We start from the raw sequence: 13320 nt of genomic DNA, 5'->3' as shown, positions 1-13320 counted from the left end.
CGTCCCACACCTATAGATTATGTGTACTGTTTCTTTAAAGCTGTAGCTGGAATTGGAAGCCAGACAGGAGGGGGATTGGGAAGGTTGTAAGCAAAAGCTCTGCAGTGAAGTACAAAAAGAGAGAGTAGCTTTGGTCATAATTCTGTTTTCTATATTCTAATAAATGTCCCACTTTAGAAGAAAGTGACTGATTTTTTCCTATTGTTACATGACAACTCAATTTTACTTTGAGATTTCATAATATATAAAGTTAATCATATCTAAACTGAACTATAAAAAGAGGTTAATGGCTAACTTAAAGCTGAATGATTAGCTAAACGTTGACCTTAAATCACCTTAAACACTGTAAAATTATAATGAATCAGCATGCAGTGTTGTTGTAGTTGGGTTGATCACAGGATATTAAGACCTGAAGAGGAGGAGTTCTGTAATCTCAAAAGTTTATTGCTCTCACCAACAGAAGTTGGTCCAATAAAAGATATTACCTCATTCACCTTGTCTCTCTATAAAGAATCTTTAAAATTCAACAGCAAGTATTACAGGATTTGTTTTATGACGATCCATAACAAAGGGACTTCAATTCTGTGTGAAATTCATTATTGATCAAATTTATTTTGGTAGAATCATTGGTGAAAGTTAATTGAACATTGCACTGTGAATTAATTATTCAACAACAAATGTTCTGGATGAAAGCTGGATTTTAGGTATAACTATTATCTGAGTAAGAAACAATATGTGCATTTTTAGAACCCAATTCCTGAATTTATCCATGTAATTTTTATGTTAATAATTCCCATTCTTGTAAATTGTTTTTAATGTATAATAGGGACTAGAATTTAACATAATAATCTCTGATAAATTGCTTTCAAGGGCAAGCCCAGGAATGCTGGTTATACAGTACATGGGTGAGGTTTGTGAAAGACAACAAAAGTAGGCAGGGCCACAATCTTCAGGGGAAAGGTTGACACCTGTAAAGGAGGGAGAAAAGAGAAGTTGTGGTTTTTGAAAGGGCAACAGGAAATGGAAAGGGGAAAAAGAAGGAGAATCCGAAAAGGGTGGGGGAGTAGAAAAATGAAAATGAGAGATGGATGAAAAAGAAAGAAGGAATAAAAGATCATAGAAATATAGGAATTGCTAGACTGACTCAAACCTGTGGTCCACCTATTTCCACATCCTATCTCTGACAGCAGGCAGTACCTGATGCTTCAGAGGAAGATGCAAGAACCATATAATGGACAATTATGGAATAAACTGTGCATAGGGAAATATAATCTTACTACCCATTATTTAGTAGTTTTTTATGAAGTATAAGATTCCTATATGACTTCCTATGTAAATCCTGAACTATAGGATTTTCACACACTACTTCATTTTTATCCTAAATGAACTGTAAATTGTCATAACCTGCCCCTTCCTGGGCACACACCTTGTTCAACATTGTTCTCTCTGGGTCACTACTATAACCCTTTTATCACTCTAATCTTCCACTCAGGACACTTGTCTGTAAATATTGGGCAATCCTGGCTTCTTCTCCTAACTATTTGGAGGGCTCTTCAAATCTCTTCAAACCCACCAACTGAGTATGCCTCCAACTTCTGGGTTAAAAAAAAAACAAACCCGCTAAACTTTTATTTAACCACATTAAACATAACATAAACCAAACAATTGCTTTCAGTAACCAGTCTACTTCTTACTCCACTAGGAACAGTCTCATCTTATAAAAGCCCAGCAGCACTTCCCTTCCTGATGACAGTCTAGCTCCCCAACTCCCTCGGTAATCCTGCTCCCTCTTTCCTCAGTAGCCAAATTTCCTTCAAATTCAGCCTCCCAAAATTCCAAGACCAAGACCAAAATGAACATATGACACTGGTTGCACAGAGATGCAGAAGCTCTTGGACTCCTGCAAGGAAACTCAATCCAGAACATATGTTTGTTTTGGTCTTGGTCCCACAACATACCCAATCATTCAATTCCACTTAACACTGATACTATAACAACATCTCATATCAAACAATTTCAAGTTAATACAGTTCCTTCTCCATACATGTGCACAGGGTAATTTAATCCTATCACTCATTATTTAGTGGTTTCCTATGTCTCGAAGCATAGGATTTTCAATCCTAACTTTAGTTTTATTTATCTGATCTGTAAAGGTGGATAGCCTCACTAGCCATGCAAACAGCTAATCCTATGTTGAATCCTACTAAGATCTTGGCCCCAGGGATCTCTCTTGGCAATGAGTTCCAACTGGCAAATAAAGCATTTCCTTTTATCAGTTTTAAATTTGGTGCCTTTTAATTTCATTGGATGCTCCCTAGTTCTTGCATTATAAGAAAAGGTAAATAAGAGTGCCTGATTTACCTTCTCTATGCCATTCATTATTTTGTATATCTGTATCATGTCCATACTTAATCTTCTCTCTCAAATAAATAGTCCCAGTCTTTTCAGGCTTTCACAGATATAAGTTCTTTCATGCCTATAATAATTTTTGTTAACCCTCAAAATGGAAATGAAATAAAAGCACCACCAAGCATAACTTTATATACAGCAAAAAAATTTCTATTTACTTCTCTATGCTTATGTAGCCTATGTTTTAGGGGCTGTTCCCAGGATGTGATTTATTAGAATTACAAAAAATGCACTGGTGATTCTTTTGGTTCATAATCTTCTAGAGTAAAAGAAGGGGGGAAATGACTTGCCCAGAGAACTTTTAAAGAACTTTGGGTGAGTGGGCAACAAAATGGCTGATTAAATTCAATGTTGATAAATGCAAAGTAATGCACATTGGAAAACATAATCCCAACTATACACATAAAATGATGGGATCTAAATTAGCTGTTACCACTCAAGACAGACATCTTGGAGTCATTGTAGATAGTTCTCTGAAAAACAGCCACTCAATGTGCAGCAGCAGTCAAAAAAGCAGAATGTTAGGAATCATTAAGAAAGGGATAGATAATAAGACAGAAAATATCATATTGCCTCTATATAAATCCATGGTACACTCACATCTTGAATACAGCATGCAGATGTAGTCACCCCATCTCAAAAAAAAAAAAAAAAAAGAAAAGATATACTGAAATTGGAAAAGGTTCAGAAAGTGGCAACAAAAATGATTAGGGGTATGGAACAGCATTTGTATGAGGAGAGATTAATAAAAGTGGGATTTTTCAGCTTGGAAAAGAGATGACTAAGGGGAGATATGATAGAAGTCTATAAAATCAAGACTGGTGTGGAGAAAGAAAGTGTTATTTACTCCTTCTCATAACACAAGCACTAGGGGTCACCAAATGAAATTAATAGGCAGTAGGTTTAAAATAAACTAAAGGAAGTATATCTTCACACAACGCATAGTCAACCTGTGGAACTCTTTGCCAGATGATGTTATGAAGGCCAAGACTATAACAGGGTTCGAAAAAGAACTAGATAAGTTAATGGAGGATAGGTCCATCAATGGGTATAGCCAGGATGGGTAGCACTGGTGTCCCTAGTCTCTTTGCCAAAAGCTGGGAATGGGCGACAGGGGATGGATCACTTGGTGATTACCTGTTCTGTTCATTCCCTCTGGGGGCACCTGGCATTGGCCACTCTTGGAAGACAGGATACTGGGCTAAATGCACCTTTGGTCTGACCCAGTATGGCCATTTTTATATTCTTAGAACTATGATTGGCCCTGACCTATGTTTTTTGGTTCTCTGAGCTACAGGGATAGCCTGTACAATGATAACTTCTTTGCTAAAGCTTTATCCAGACTTCATTGAAGTCAGTAGGTGTCTCTCTGTTGACTCCAGTGGGCTTTGGATCAGGACCCCAGATGGTTTTAAAGAAATAAAGAGAAGTATAATGGTTAACTAGTGAGAACATTTTTAGGTTCGTTCATGAGAGTTAGCCCTTAGTGGCTGTTATCACTGTAAAAAAAGAATAGTTTCAGAGAATCCTTTCTACTGATAAATTAGCTCCATACAGTAGCAATAAATATCTAGGTACTACAGTGATTAGTACTCTATAAATATCTAAATTAGATATCGTAGGTAAATATTCCACATTATGGATGCTATCTATTGAAAAGAAGTTTTCTACTCTGCAGCGTTGACTATATTAAATACTTCTAGCATTGACATCACCTTTGCAATCCCATAGCATGTCTGTAACACGCTTGCATACTCATTTGACAGGCCTTATCTTATCTTGGTTTTTATCTGGTATTTTATGAGTTTATAAATACAAAGTGTATATAAAATATGTCTTTCACTGGGACAACGTCATTGGAATGGGATCAGAGGGCACACACAGAGTCCTTGGCATCAGGTTAGCAGAGCTATCAACTTCAACTACCTCTGTCATTGTCAAAAGACTAGCTAAATCAATGAACCAGTGCATGGCAGCCATGAACACATTCCAGTATAACAGCACTCATTTCAGCTCCGTTAATCCTCCCAATATAGGGGGGGGGGAGGGCGGGAGGGGGAGGGTGACTTGCAGGATGTTCCTGAAGTAGAAGGAGATGAGAGGGTGCCGGGACGGGGAGGAGTGGGAATGCAGGAATGCAAGGAGCTCTGGGTGTGCCCAGTATACTAGGACAGCACAAGTAACAAAAAGTGTAACCCTCTAGCTGTATGTAACACTTTGACTGACATGTATCTAACTCACCAGCTAATTGTTTGTTTCATATGTTTAAATATAAAATTACCTGTAGGGAAGTAATGGTTTGACTAGAGACCTCTACCACTGCCTAAAAGAAAGGCAACCCTGAAGATAATTAACAATTCCTAATTACCTGGACATTTGTTCCTCCAGTTTCTCATAAGGATTAAAAGAAATATTCCCTTAAAAGAAAAACATAAGAAATTGTTGTTAAACACATAAAAATATACTAAAGCATGTTTTAATAACTTTGCTGTATAAACTCCTAATCCTTCAAGGTGCTGAGCAAATAGTGAGAAGTGCAAAGTACCGTCGGCCTCCATTGACTTCAGTGGGAATTGAGGGTGTACAACAAGTTGTACAATTAGGTTTTCAGGCCAAAAGTGCAGGCTTGTACCTATAATGCAACAGTGGCAATTACAACATAAAGCTAAATTCTGCTGTCACTTACTCCAGAGTTACACAAGTCTAACTTAGATCAGAATTTTGTCTATAATATTCATTCTGGAATGTACACTGACTATTAGTCTTATTAATACATTGTATTTATATAGATCAAGTACCACCTTTAAATCACTTTACAAATGTAGGTCCACATGTTGCCATTAGATTTATGAGTGTAGAACCTTCAGTGTATGTGAGAGCATAGTGATGGTAGTTAAAGCCATTGTCTGATTTGTTAGGTGACAGTTTTTATTCAACTAATTATTATTAATTAAGGATATGAAAGAAGTGTAGTTGCTAAAGCTCACTGGTGAGAAGCAAGTGATCTGAACCATTCTCTTGGCTTCATCACTGATTTGCTTGGTGACCTTAGCTGAACATGACTTTGCCTCACTTTCCCCATTTCCAATAGGGGGATAATATTATTTCCAACTCCTACCTGTAAGAGTGTTGTATAAGCCTTTATTAATTAACATATGTAAAGCACTTTGAGATGCTTAGTGCAACGAAAAGCAAAAAATATTACAATTATGATATAAATTAGTACTATTGCAGCCTTTATTATAATTATTAAATAAGCATTGCCAATGTGCTTACTTTGTTTAATTTATATCTTCATCATGAATTGTGCATGCATACTTTACAGCATAAGATTCCAAATAAAAAAAAGACTGTTACAAGACTTGTTTTCCACAATAATTATTTAAAAGATGAAAAGCATCTGTTGAGGAAGAGATATAATGGTTTGAAGTTCTGACATATACACAAGAAATGTAAATCTTTTAATCTTTTCCCCGGTAACATGAAGCATTTCCTTTCTTTTTTGAGATATTGTATATGTATTTTGCCTGTTCTCTTTTCCATATACCTCATCTTGCAATTTCACATTCATCCACCTTTTTCTTCCCTCAACTCCACATTCAGTGTCACAGGACATTTCCATTTCTGTGACATTTCAAAAGTACCACCAGCTCTGTAGAAATCAGTATAATAGTTAATGTGTGCTTTTAATATTTTAGGAAGACATGGAAACAAGGGACAAAATTAACCTCTGGCATATCTCCTCCGTAATAAAAGGGCCACAGATTAATTTGGTTCAGCCATTAGGAGCAAGCTGACTCCGTTGGATTCATTACCCAGAGGATAAACTGCCATTCCTTCCTGTTTTTATTGTAATGCAGACAATTATTCTCTCCATACAAGCCGTATTCTAATGTCACCAATTAAAAACGAGGACAGTTCTTACCTGAAGATAGATTTCGTGGAATAACAAAACTATCTGTCATATCTCCAAAGATTATCATCATGACTGGGAGAGCTGCTCCATGAAGGATTGCAAGGGCAGAGCCTAGCACCATTAGTAATTTATCCAGCCAATCAGCGTACCGAAACTGAAAAGGGGAACACCTTCATGTGAAAATGGAAACACTTTCATAGCTGAAAACTTCTCTAATTTCATGCATTAAAAAGGTCTAACACAACATTAAGGATGCACAGTTAAGATAACAAAAAGTCAGAAAAGCTTAAGGCTTGTATACGCACATCTTTTATATCAACCCACTCTGATTAGAATTTAACTTGACAAAAATAATTTAAAGTTATAGAAATAAGCCATACTGATACAAGCATCTTTATATTTAGGGCCCTACCATATTCAGTCCATTTTGGTCAATTTCACGATCATAGGATTTTAAAAACCATAAATTTCATGATTTCAGCTATTTAAATCTGAAATTTCACAGTGTTGTAATTGTAGGGGTCCTGACCCAACAAGAAACTGTGTGTGTGTGTTGGGGGGGGGGGGGGGAGAGGTTTGCAAGGTTATTGTAGGTGGGGTTGTGGTACTGTTACTCTTACTAGTGGGATTTTGTGCAGCTAGAATAATACTGAATAATATTAAGTATTATTTACTGCACAAAATATTTCCTATTTAGAATAGCATAGTTCTTGATACAGAGACAATTTTGTCCTTAAACTCCCACTGAAATAAACAGAAGTTAGACCTGGAGGACAAAATTTGGCCGGCATTTTGCAATATAAAAGAAAAACATTCTCTCTAGGTATCTGAGCTCTCAGTGTAATTTAGCTACCTTGTTAAAAATAATTAATTAAAAATTAAACTGAATAGAGGAGCTGACAAGAATCCACAAAAATCAGCAAATCCTGAGTGAAGGGTATAAGAGTCCTTTTATCTAAAAGCCAAAAATTAGAGATAATCTTACTTCATCTTTCATTTTTAATTTAATCACAAAATGCCTAGATATTGCAACTCATACAAAGTAGAGGGGAGATAATAGAAAAGTTTGTAGTTGCTTGAGGATGCTCATAAGCAATAACTCTGTGGACTTTCCTATGAATCTCTATTATTGTTCATGGATGCCAACATTTGCTACCCTATTAGAGTCTAAACAGTAGTAATTAACATACCACATGCACAAAGCATATCTAATATACCTAAGCACAAAAGAATGAGTTAAAAGCAAAGATTTCATCCTGGCTGGAGACACCAGTATAAAAATCTCTGTCATTAAGGGGTTGTCTACACTTATGCCAGGTGTATACTAGAAAAAGTTTGCTGGTATAACTATACTGGCAAACCCTCCTATTGTACACACAGCTTATATTGTCAAAGAAGTGCTTTTGTTGGTATCGTTTATACTAGTTTTCCAAATGAAATAAGCTATAGCAGCAAAGGTACTTTAATGCCAGTATAACTGCATCTACCAGTACAACTTTTACTGATCTAGAAATATCACAAAAATCACACCCCTAACTGACATTACCATACCAGTAAAAGTCTGTAGTGTAGGCCTGTCCTCAAAGATTTTGCCACTTTAACTATACTGGTATAGTTACAGCAACAAAAACAAACAAACAAAAAAAAACAACCCCATAGTATGAACACAGTTATACTGGTATTAAAACACTTACACTGATATAGCTTATTCTAGTTCAAATACCAAAATAAGCTATTCTAGTATAAGGCACCTTTATGCTGGTAAAACTGCATCTACACTAATGTTTTTACTAATATAACTTTGTTGGTAAAGTATAATACCCCTAATTGACATAGTAATGCAGGTAAAACTTTTCAGGCCAGGTCTACACTGTAAACTTTTGTCAGCATATGTTGGTCAGTGTCATAGGTGCCAGAACTAGGGGTGCTGCCGCATCCCCTGGCTTGAAGTGATTTCCATTATATACAGGGTTTACAGTTTGGTTCAGTAGCTCTCAGCACCCCCACTATACAAATTGTTCCAGTACCCTTGGTCAGGGTGTGAAGAGGTGTGGTCCCTGACTAACACTGTTCTGCCAGCAAAATCCCCTAGGTAGATGCAGTTATACCTGTAAAATTGCACTTTTTCCAGTACAGCTTACTTTACTTGTGGGGGAGGGATGTGTGGGGAATAAGCTATACAGGCAAAAGCACAGTTTGGCAGATATAAACTGCGTCCACACAGGTATACCAGAAACGTAGATCAGGCCTTATCAGTAAGACTTGAGACATTAAAAACATTGTTTAAAGTATATTATTAAACTTGAATATATACGTAGCATATATCTTACCATTGTTAATGGGCTGACCACATTAGGTTTCTTTGGCTGCTTCTTGTCCTCATTGCTGAATTTGAATGATTGTTTTAATGCATTGTAAAAGAGAAAATATTTAACTGCAACTCTAACATTTAAAGTTGTAATACAGTTAAATCTAAACAAAATTAAACAAGAACGTAAGAGACATAAGAACATAAAATGAAGATGATTTGCAGATTATTCTTAGTTTATTTCTGTAAACATTGTCTGCAAGGTGTTTAAGAAACTGAGGCCAACTATATTAAAGAACATTAACATGGTACTTCTCCAAAAGTTCATTTGAAAGGAAATTAACATTTGTGGTCAATCTGCTAGATTTTTGAAACTCACTATAGTAGCTCTTGGTAATCTTTTGAAATAGATTGGCTAGTCTACGTATCTTGATTTCTTACTGAATCCCTACTTTTGGCAAACATGTAGATTATGGTCTCTCCAAGCTCACCCAAAGGTGAGAGTATTGTAGAGATCAAAAAAGAGTTTAGGACCCAGTCTGCAAACTGGGCCATACAGAAGAATCTTTATGCCTATGCGGAGCCCCATTCACTTCAGTATAACTCTGTTGGTGTAAGGGTCCTCCTGCATAGATTAGCTTGCAGGATTTGAGGCCTGGTTTCCAAGAAAGCAAGGTGTTGAGTAGAATCTGTTACCAAGGAAAGGAGAAGACTACAGCAGGAAAAAATTAAAAGTTGGAGGGGCAAAGCGTAACCCATTGTGATGGTCCCATATTTAGTACAACCTAATGGAAAAGTATACTGACACAAACACAGAAAAAACATTCACAGTTTGCAGGGAAGTTTCCCTCTCACGGTCTCTTCCAGCACTAGACCTCTATGATTCTAACTTATCTGGAGTTATTTCACTTTTTACATTATTGCAACACAATCTGGTGTCCAAGGGGTATTATAAAGTCATTCACTCCAGAAACACCAGCTGTAGCTACTTCATGCAGTAAAGTGAGAAATCCACACTTAGTCCCAATCATGCAATCAAATCTGTGCAAGCTGTACTGACACAGTGGCAAAACACCAAAAGCGGCCACAGCTTTGTCTACAGTAGCACTCCCACTGGTGCATCATAGCACTATCAGGAAATTTTTTTCTAAAACTCCTTAGTGTCGATAAGGTTATTACAATATTATGACTGTATCACGTCATCATTATAATCCTGAGTCTCAGTAGCAAGGTCCATATCCAAAATAAACAGTTGCAGCCTTCTGGCCAGATGTAAATAAAAGAAAGATGATCATACTTCTGCAAGTGCTGTTAGCTGCATTGCACACCACGCAGTAACCATAGCCTATGAACTCCACCCAACAGGTGGTAGGCACATTCCTCAATTAAAGCCTCACCATATCTTCCCTCTAATAAATACTTCTAAAAATTAGAAAAATGTATATAGCCATTGAGCACTGAGACCTAGGTAGTATCTAGTTGAAAATATGACAAATAGTTCCAGCATTTTACAGCTTTGTATTAGTTTGTCTTTTCCCGAGGGCTGGTCTAAACTAAAAAGTTAGGTTGGCTTAGCTACATCACTCAGGGTTATGAGAAGTTTCACATCCTGTACAATATAATTAAGCTGACCTAAGCCCCTATACACCAGTAGGTAGACAGAAGAATTCTTCCATTAACCTAGCTGCCTCCTCTTGGAGTGGTGGATTTACTATATTACTGTTGCTGTAGTAAGTGTCTAAGTTGCATCACGTTCCAATACAGATTAAACTGAAGATGTTAGTAGATGTTGCCTTCTTTGCAACAGTAAACAGAATATAAAGTAATCTATTGTTGTATGCAGTGTAGTTGTAGCCGTGTAGGCCCCAGATATTAGAAAGAAGGTGGATGAGGTACCTTTCCCACACCTGAAGAAGGGCTCTCTGTGGCTCGAAAGCTTCTCTCCCACCAGCAGAAGTTGGTCCAATAAAAGATATTACTCTCATCCACCTTGTCTCTATAAGATCATCCATCAAGGACAAAATTGGTGGTGGTGGGGGGTGTCGAATTTTAGCTGAAAATGTTTTCACAATAAACTAGTATCCTCATACCTTGTGGTTACCATAAAATCAGAATTGTGACAGTTTTTCTCTCAGTGTTATTGACTTGTTAGAATGTATCACTCAGTAAGTACTAATGCTAATGAATGCTTGGATACCCATTTTCAGAACTCAAGGAGAGCAACAAAGTACTATAAACTTTTAGGGGCCATCTTCATCCAATGTAGTCAGGAAATGTGCTTCCTTAGTGTGAAATAGGAGGAAGATGAATTCCAGTGATATGATTCTCTTTGTATAGTCAGTGATCCATTCTGGAATCCTCCACCGAAGAAGCCAAGGAAAGGCCCATACCTCTAGAGATTTTGCTGAAAAAAAATCCCCACACTTTGCAGCTAAAGCCTCTTAGACTCATTTAGATGTTATGACAGCAAGTCAAAGTATTTCATGGATTTTGCGGGAGAGCTATAGGCTCAGTGATGCCCAGGAAGCTCCAGATGAAAGATCAAATATTGCTGATTTTTTCCCCTATAACATTGGCAGTGATGATCCTTTGTGTTTGCAAAGTAACAGTTGCACATACCCATATCAGGCTCACCTGTGACAAAGCACTTCTCTCCAGCTTGTGCCCTGAAACCTCCCGATTCTCAGAATCTCCCTTCAGGCTGTACTCAACCCTCCACTTCTAACATATTTATGAGGATTCATGTCTTCTGGTGATCCTGTTACATGGCATGGGAAGCCATGAGTTGAGGCACTGTGCAATTTTCTAAATAGGGAGAGGGACAGAACTCACAGAATCCATTCCTGCCACAGTTCACTACTATACGAGGTAGATGGATGAAGTAGTAGGAATGGTGTTCAGGGTATATAAAACTGTCCTTGACCCTTGGGTACATCTACATTACCAGTGTGGGTTTATTCACTGCTGTAGTAAATCCATGCCCTTGAAAGGCAGTAGCTAGTTTGAGAGAAGAATTCTTCTGTCAACCTACAGTGTCTACGCTGCGGCTTAGGTTGCTTAACTGTTTCTCTCAGGGGTGTGAATTTTTCACATCTTTTAGCAACATAGCTAGGTCGACCTAAGTTTAAGGAGTAGACCAGGACTTAGTCACCCCTACTAAAAAAACATAACTCCTACTTAACTTTCGGGCACATGTGCTTCAGCTGCCCATTATCTATTCCAGCTTCAGTTCTAGCACTATTTTAGATATGCCTTTTAATGAAGTATAGTGGATACAACTGCCACTCCCCTCTCTACGGGAAAGAACAAGGAGGAAGATGAAAGAATTTTCTGTCTCTATCCCATTGCCCCAGTGAAAGGTTCAGTCAGTGTTGCTGGCCGAAGTCTGCTAGTTAGACTTTCTTTGACCTGATGAATTCAATAGGAGCCAAATAATCTGGCAGATATTTTATTTATATTTGAAAAATAATAGATTTCAAAAGAATTTTGTACATGGGAAAAGTATGTAATTTATGTAAAATGTATTTCAAGGTAAAATCTGATCCTAAATATTTAAAAATGCTAACAATATTTTAAAATAGACTAAAATATTTACCATTTGCTTTTGGATTCACAGTCCTGGTCTGGTACAGCAGCATTACCAGCTCTTCCATTCACATCAGACGTTCTTTCGTTTTCAGTCCCCATTTTAATCTCTTTAGGAAATGAAGCATCACAGAAAAATGTAGTTATGAGTCAGTACATAACTGAGAGTATACAGCTATTAAGCTGAGGACAAATATGTTGATGACATTTTATTTGAAACTGGCAGCATATTCTGCCTTCAGTTTTTAAGCTTCTTTTCTCTTCAGAACCCATGTTAATCTATTTAGGAAATGTAGCATCTCAGAAAATTTAATTATAAGATAGCATTTAACTGAGAGAACATACAGCTATTAAGTTCAGGATAAATGAATGACATTTTCATTTGTCATTTTGTTTAAAACCAGGATCATATTCGGTCTTCAGTTTTTCAGAAGAACTCCCCATGGAAATCAATATATTTGCTTATGTGTATATACACATGCATTTGTATCTGCATGATCCTTCTGAGTCTATCATTTTATGTAATTTATCATAGTTATAAAACAAACAGCAATACAATGTGTTTATTTAAAGGAGCCTGCAGTTACTTTGGATTTTTTCTTTTACATATCATTGAATTTTGTTAAATATCTCTGGTATAAAAATAAATGTACTGACTTACCGTGAGAATTGTTCACAGTTACCCTTTCTTCTCCTTTGCTGGAAGGCTATAAAGCAATTGACGGGTCTACTGTGGTTAGGGACATGTGATAGGGCTGGACTTTACTCATCCTCTATTAAACTGTAATGAAAAAGCTTTCAATAGCTGATGTTTGCCAGCTTTTGCCACTCCCTTTGGACCTTGCCTAGCCCCATGAGGTTAATGTGTGTGTGCTCTTCATTCCGCCCTCCCAAAGGAGGAGGTTTAACAAAGTCTTGACTGAACTACTGGGTTACTGTCACTCATGTAAACAGCTCCGAAAAGTCCCCTAATATCCCAACCCAAGGAAAATCCTTGCTATTTACTGAGGACTTTTTAAGCCTGTTAATTCTCAGGATTGCTTCCCCACTGTATTAGGGATCGTGCAGAATAGCACTGCTCCAAGAGATGTTCCAGGAGAAA

The 13320-nt window shown here is 37.1% G+C and overlaps 1 protein-coding gene across 1 annotated transcript in view; it reads right to left on the bottom strand.

Annotated features, from left to right (window-relative positions):
* Positions 1–12991, bottom strand: part of ABCB1 (ATP binding cassette subfamily B member 1) — a 68582-nt gene extending 55591 nt beyond the window's left edge. The window contains exons 1-5 of the mRNA XM_048838047.2: positions 12880–12991; positions 12229–12328; positions 8656–8710; positions 6335–6479; positions 4778–4826 (exon numbers count right to left, since the gene is read on the bottom strand). Of these exons, the coding sequence (XP_048694004.2) occupies positions 4778–4826; positions 6335–6479; positions 8656–8710; positions 12229–12320 (341 nt within the window). The 5' untranslated portion in view covers positions 12321–12328; positions 12880–12991. The remainder of the gene's footprint in view (positions 1–4777; positions 4827–6334; positions 6480–8655; positions 8711–12228; positions 12329–12879) is intronic.
* Between the last annotated feature and the right edge of the window lie 329 nt (positions 12992–13320).

Source organism: Caretta caretta, chromosome 2, assembly GCF_965140235.1.
Source record: "Caretta caretta isolate rCarCar2 chromosome 2, rCarCar1.hap1, whole genome shotgun sequence".
Lineage (NCBI taxonomy): Eukaryota > Metazoa > Chordata > Testudines > Cheloniidae > Caretta > Caretta caretta.
This window is presented reverse-complemented; position numbering and strand designations above follow the sequence as displayed.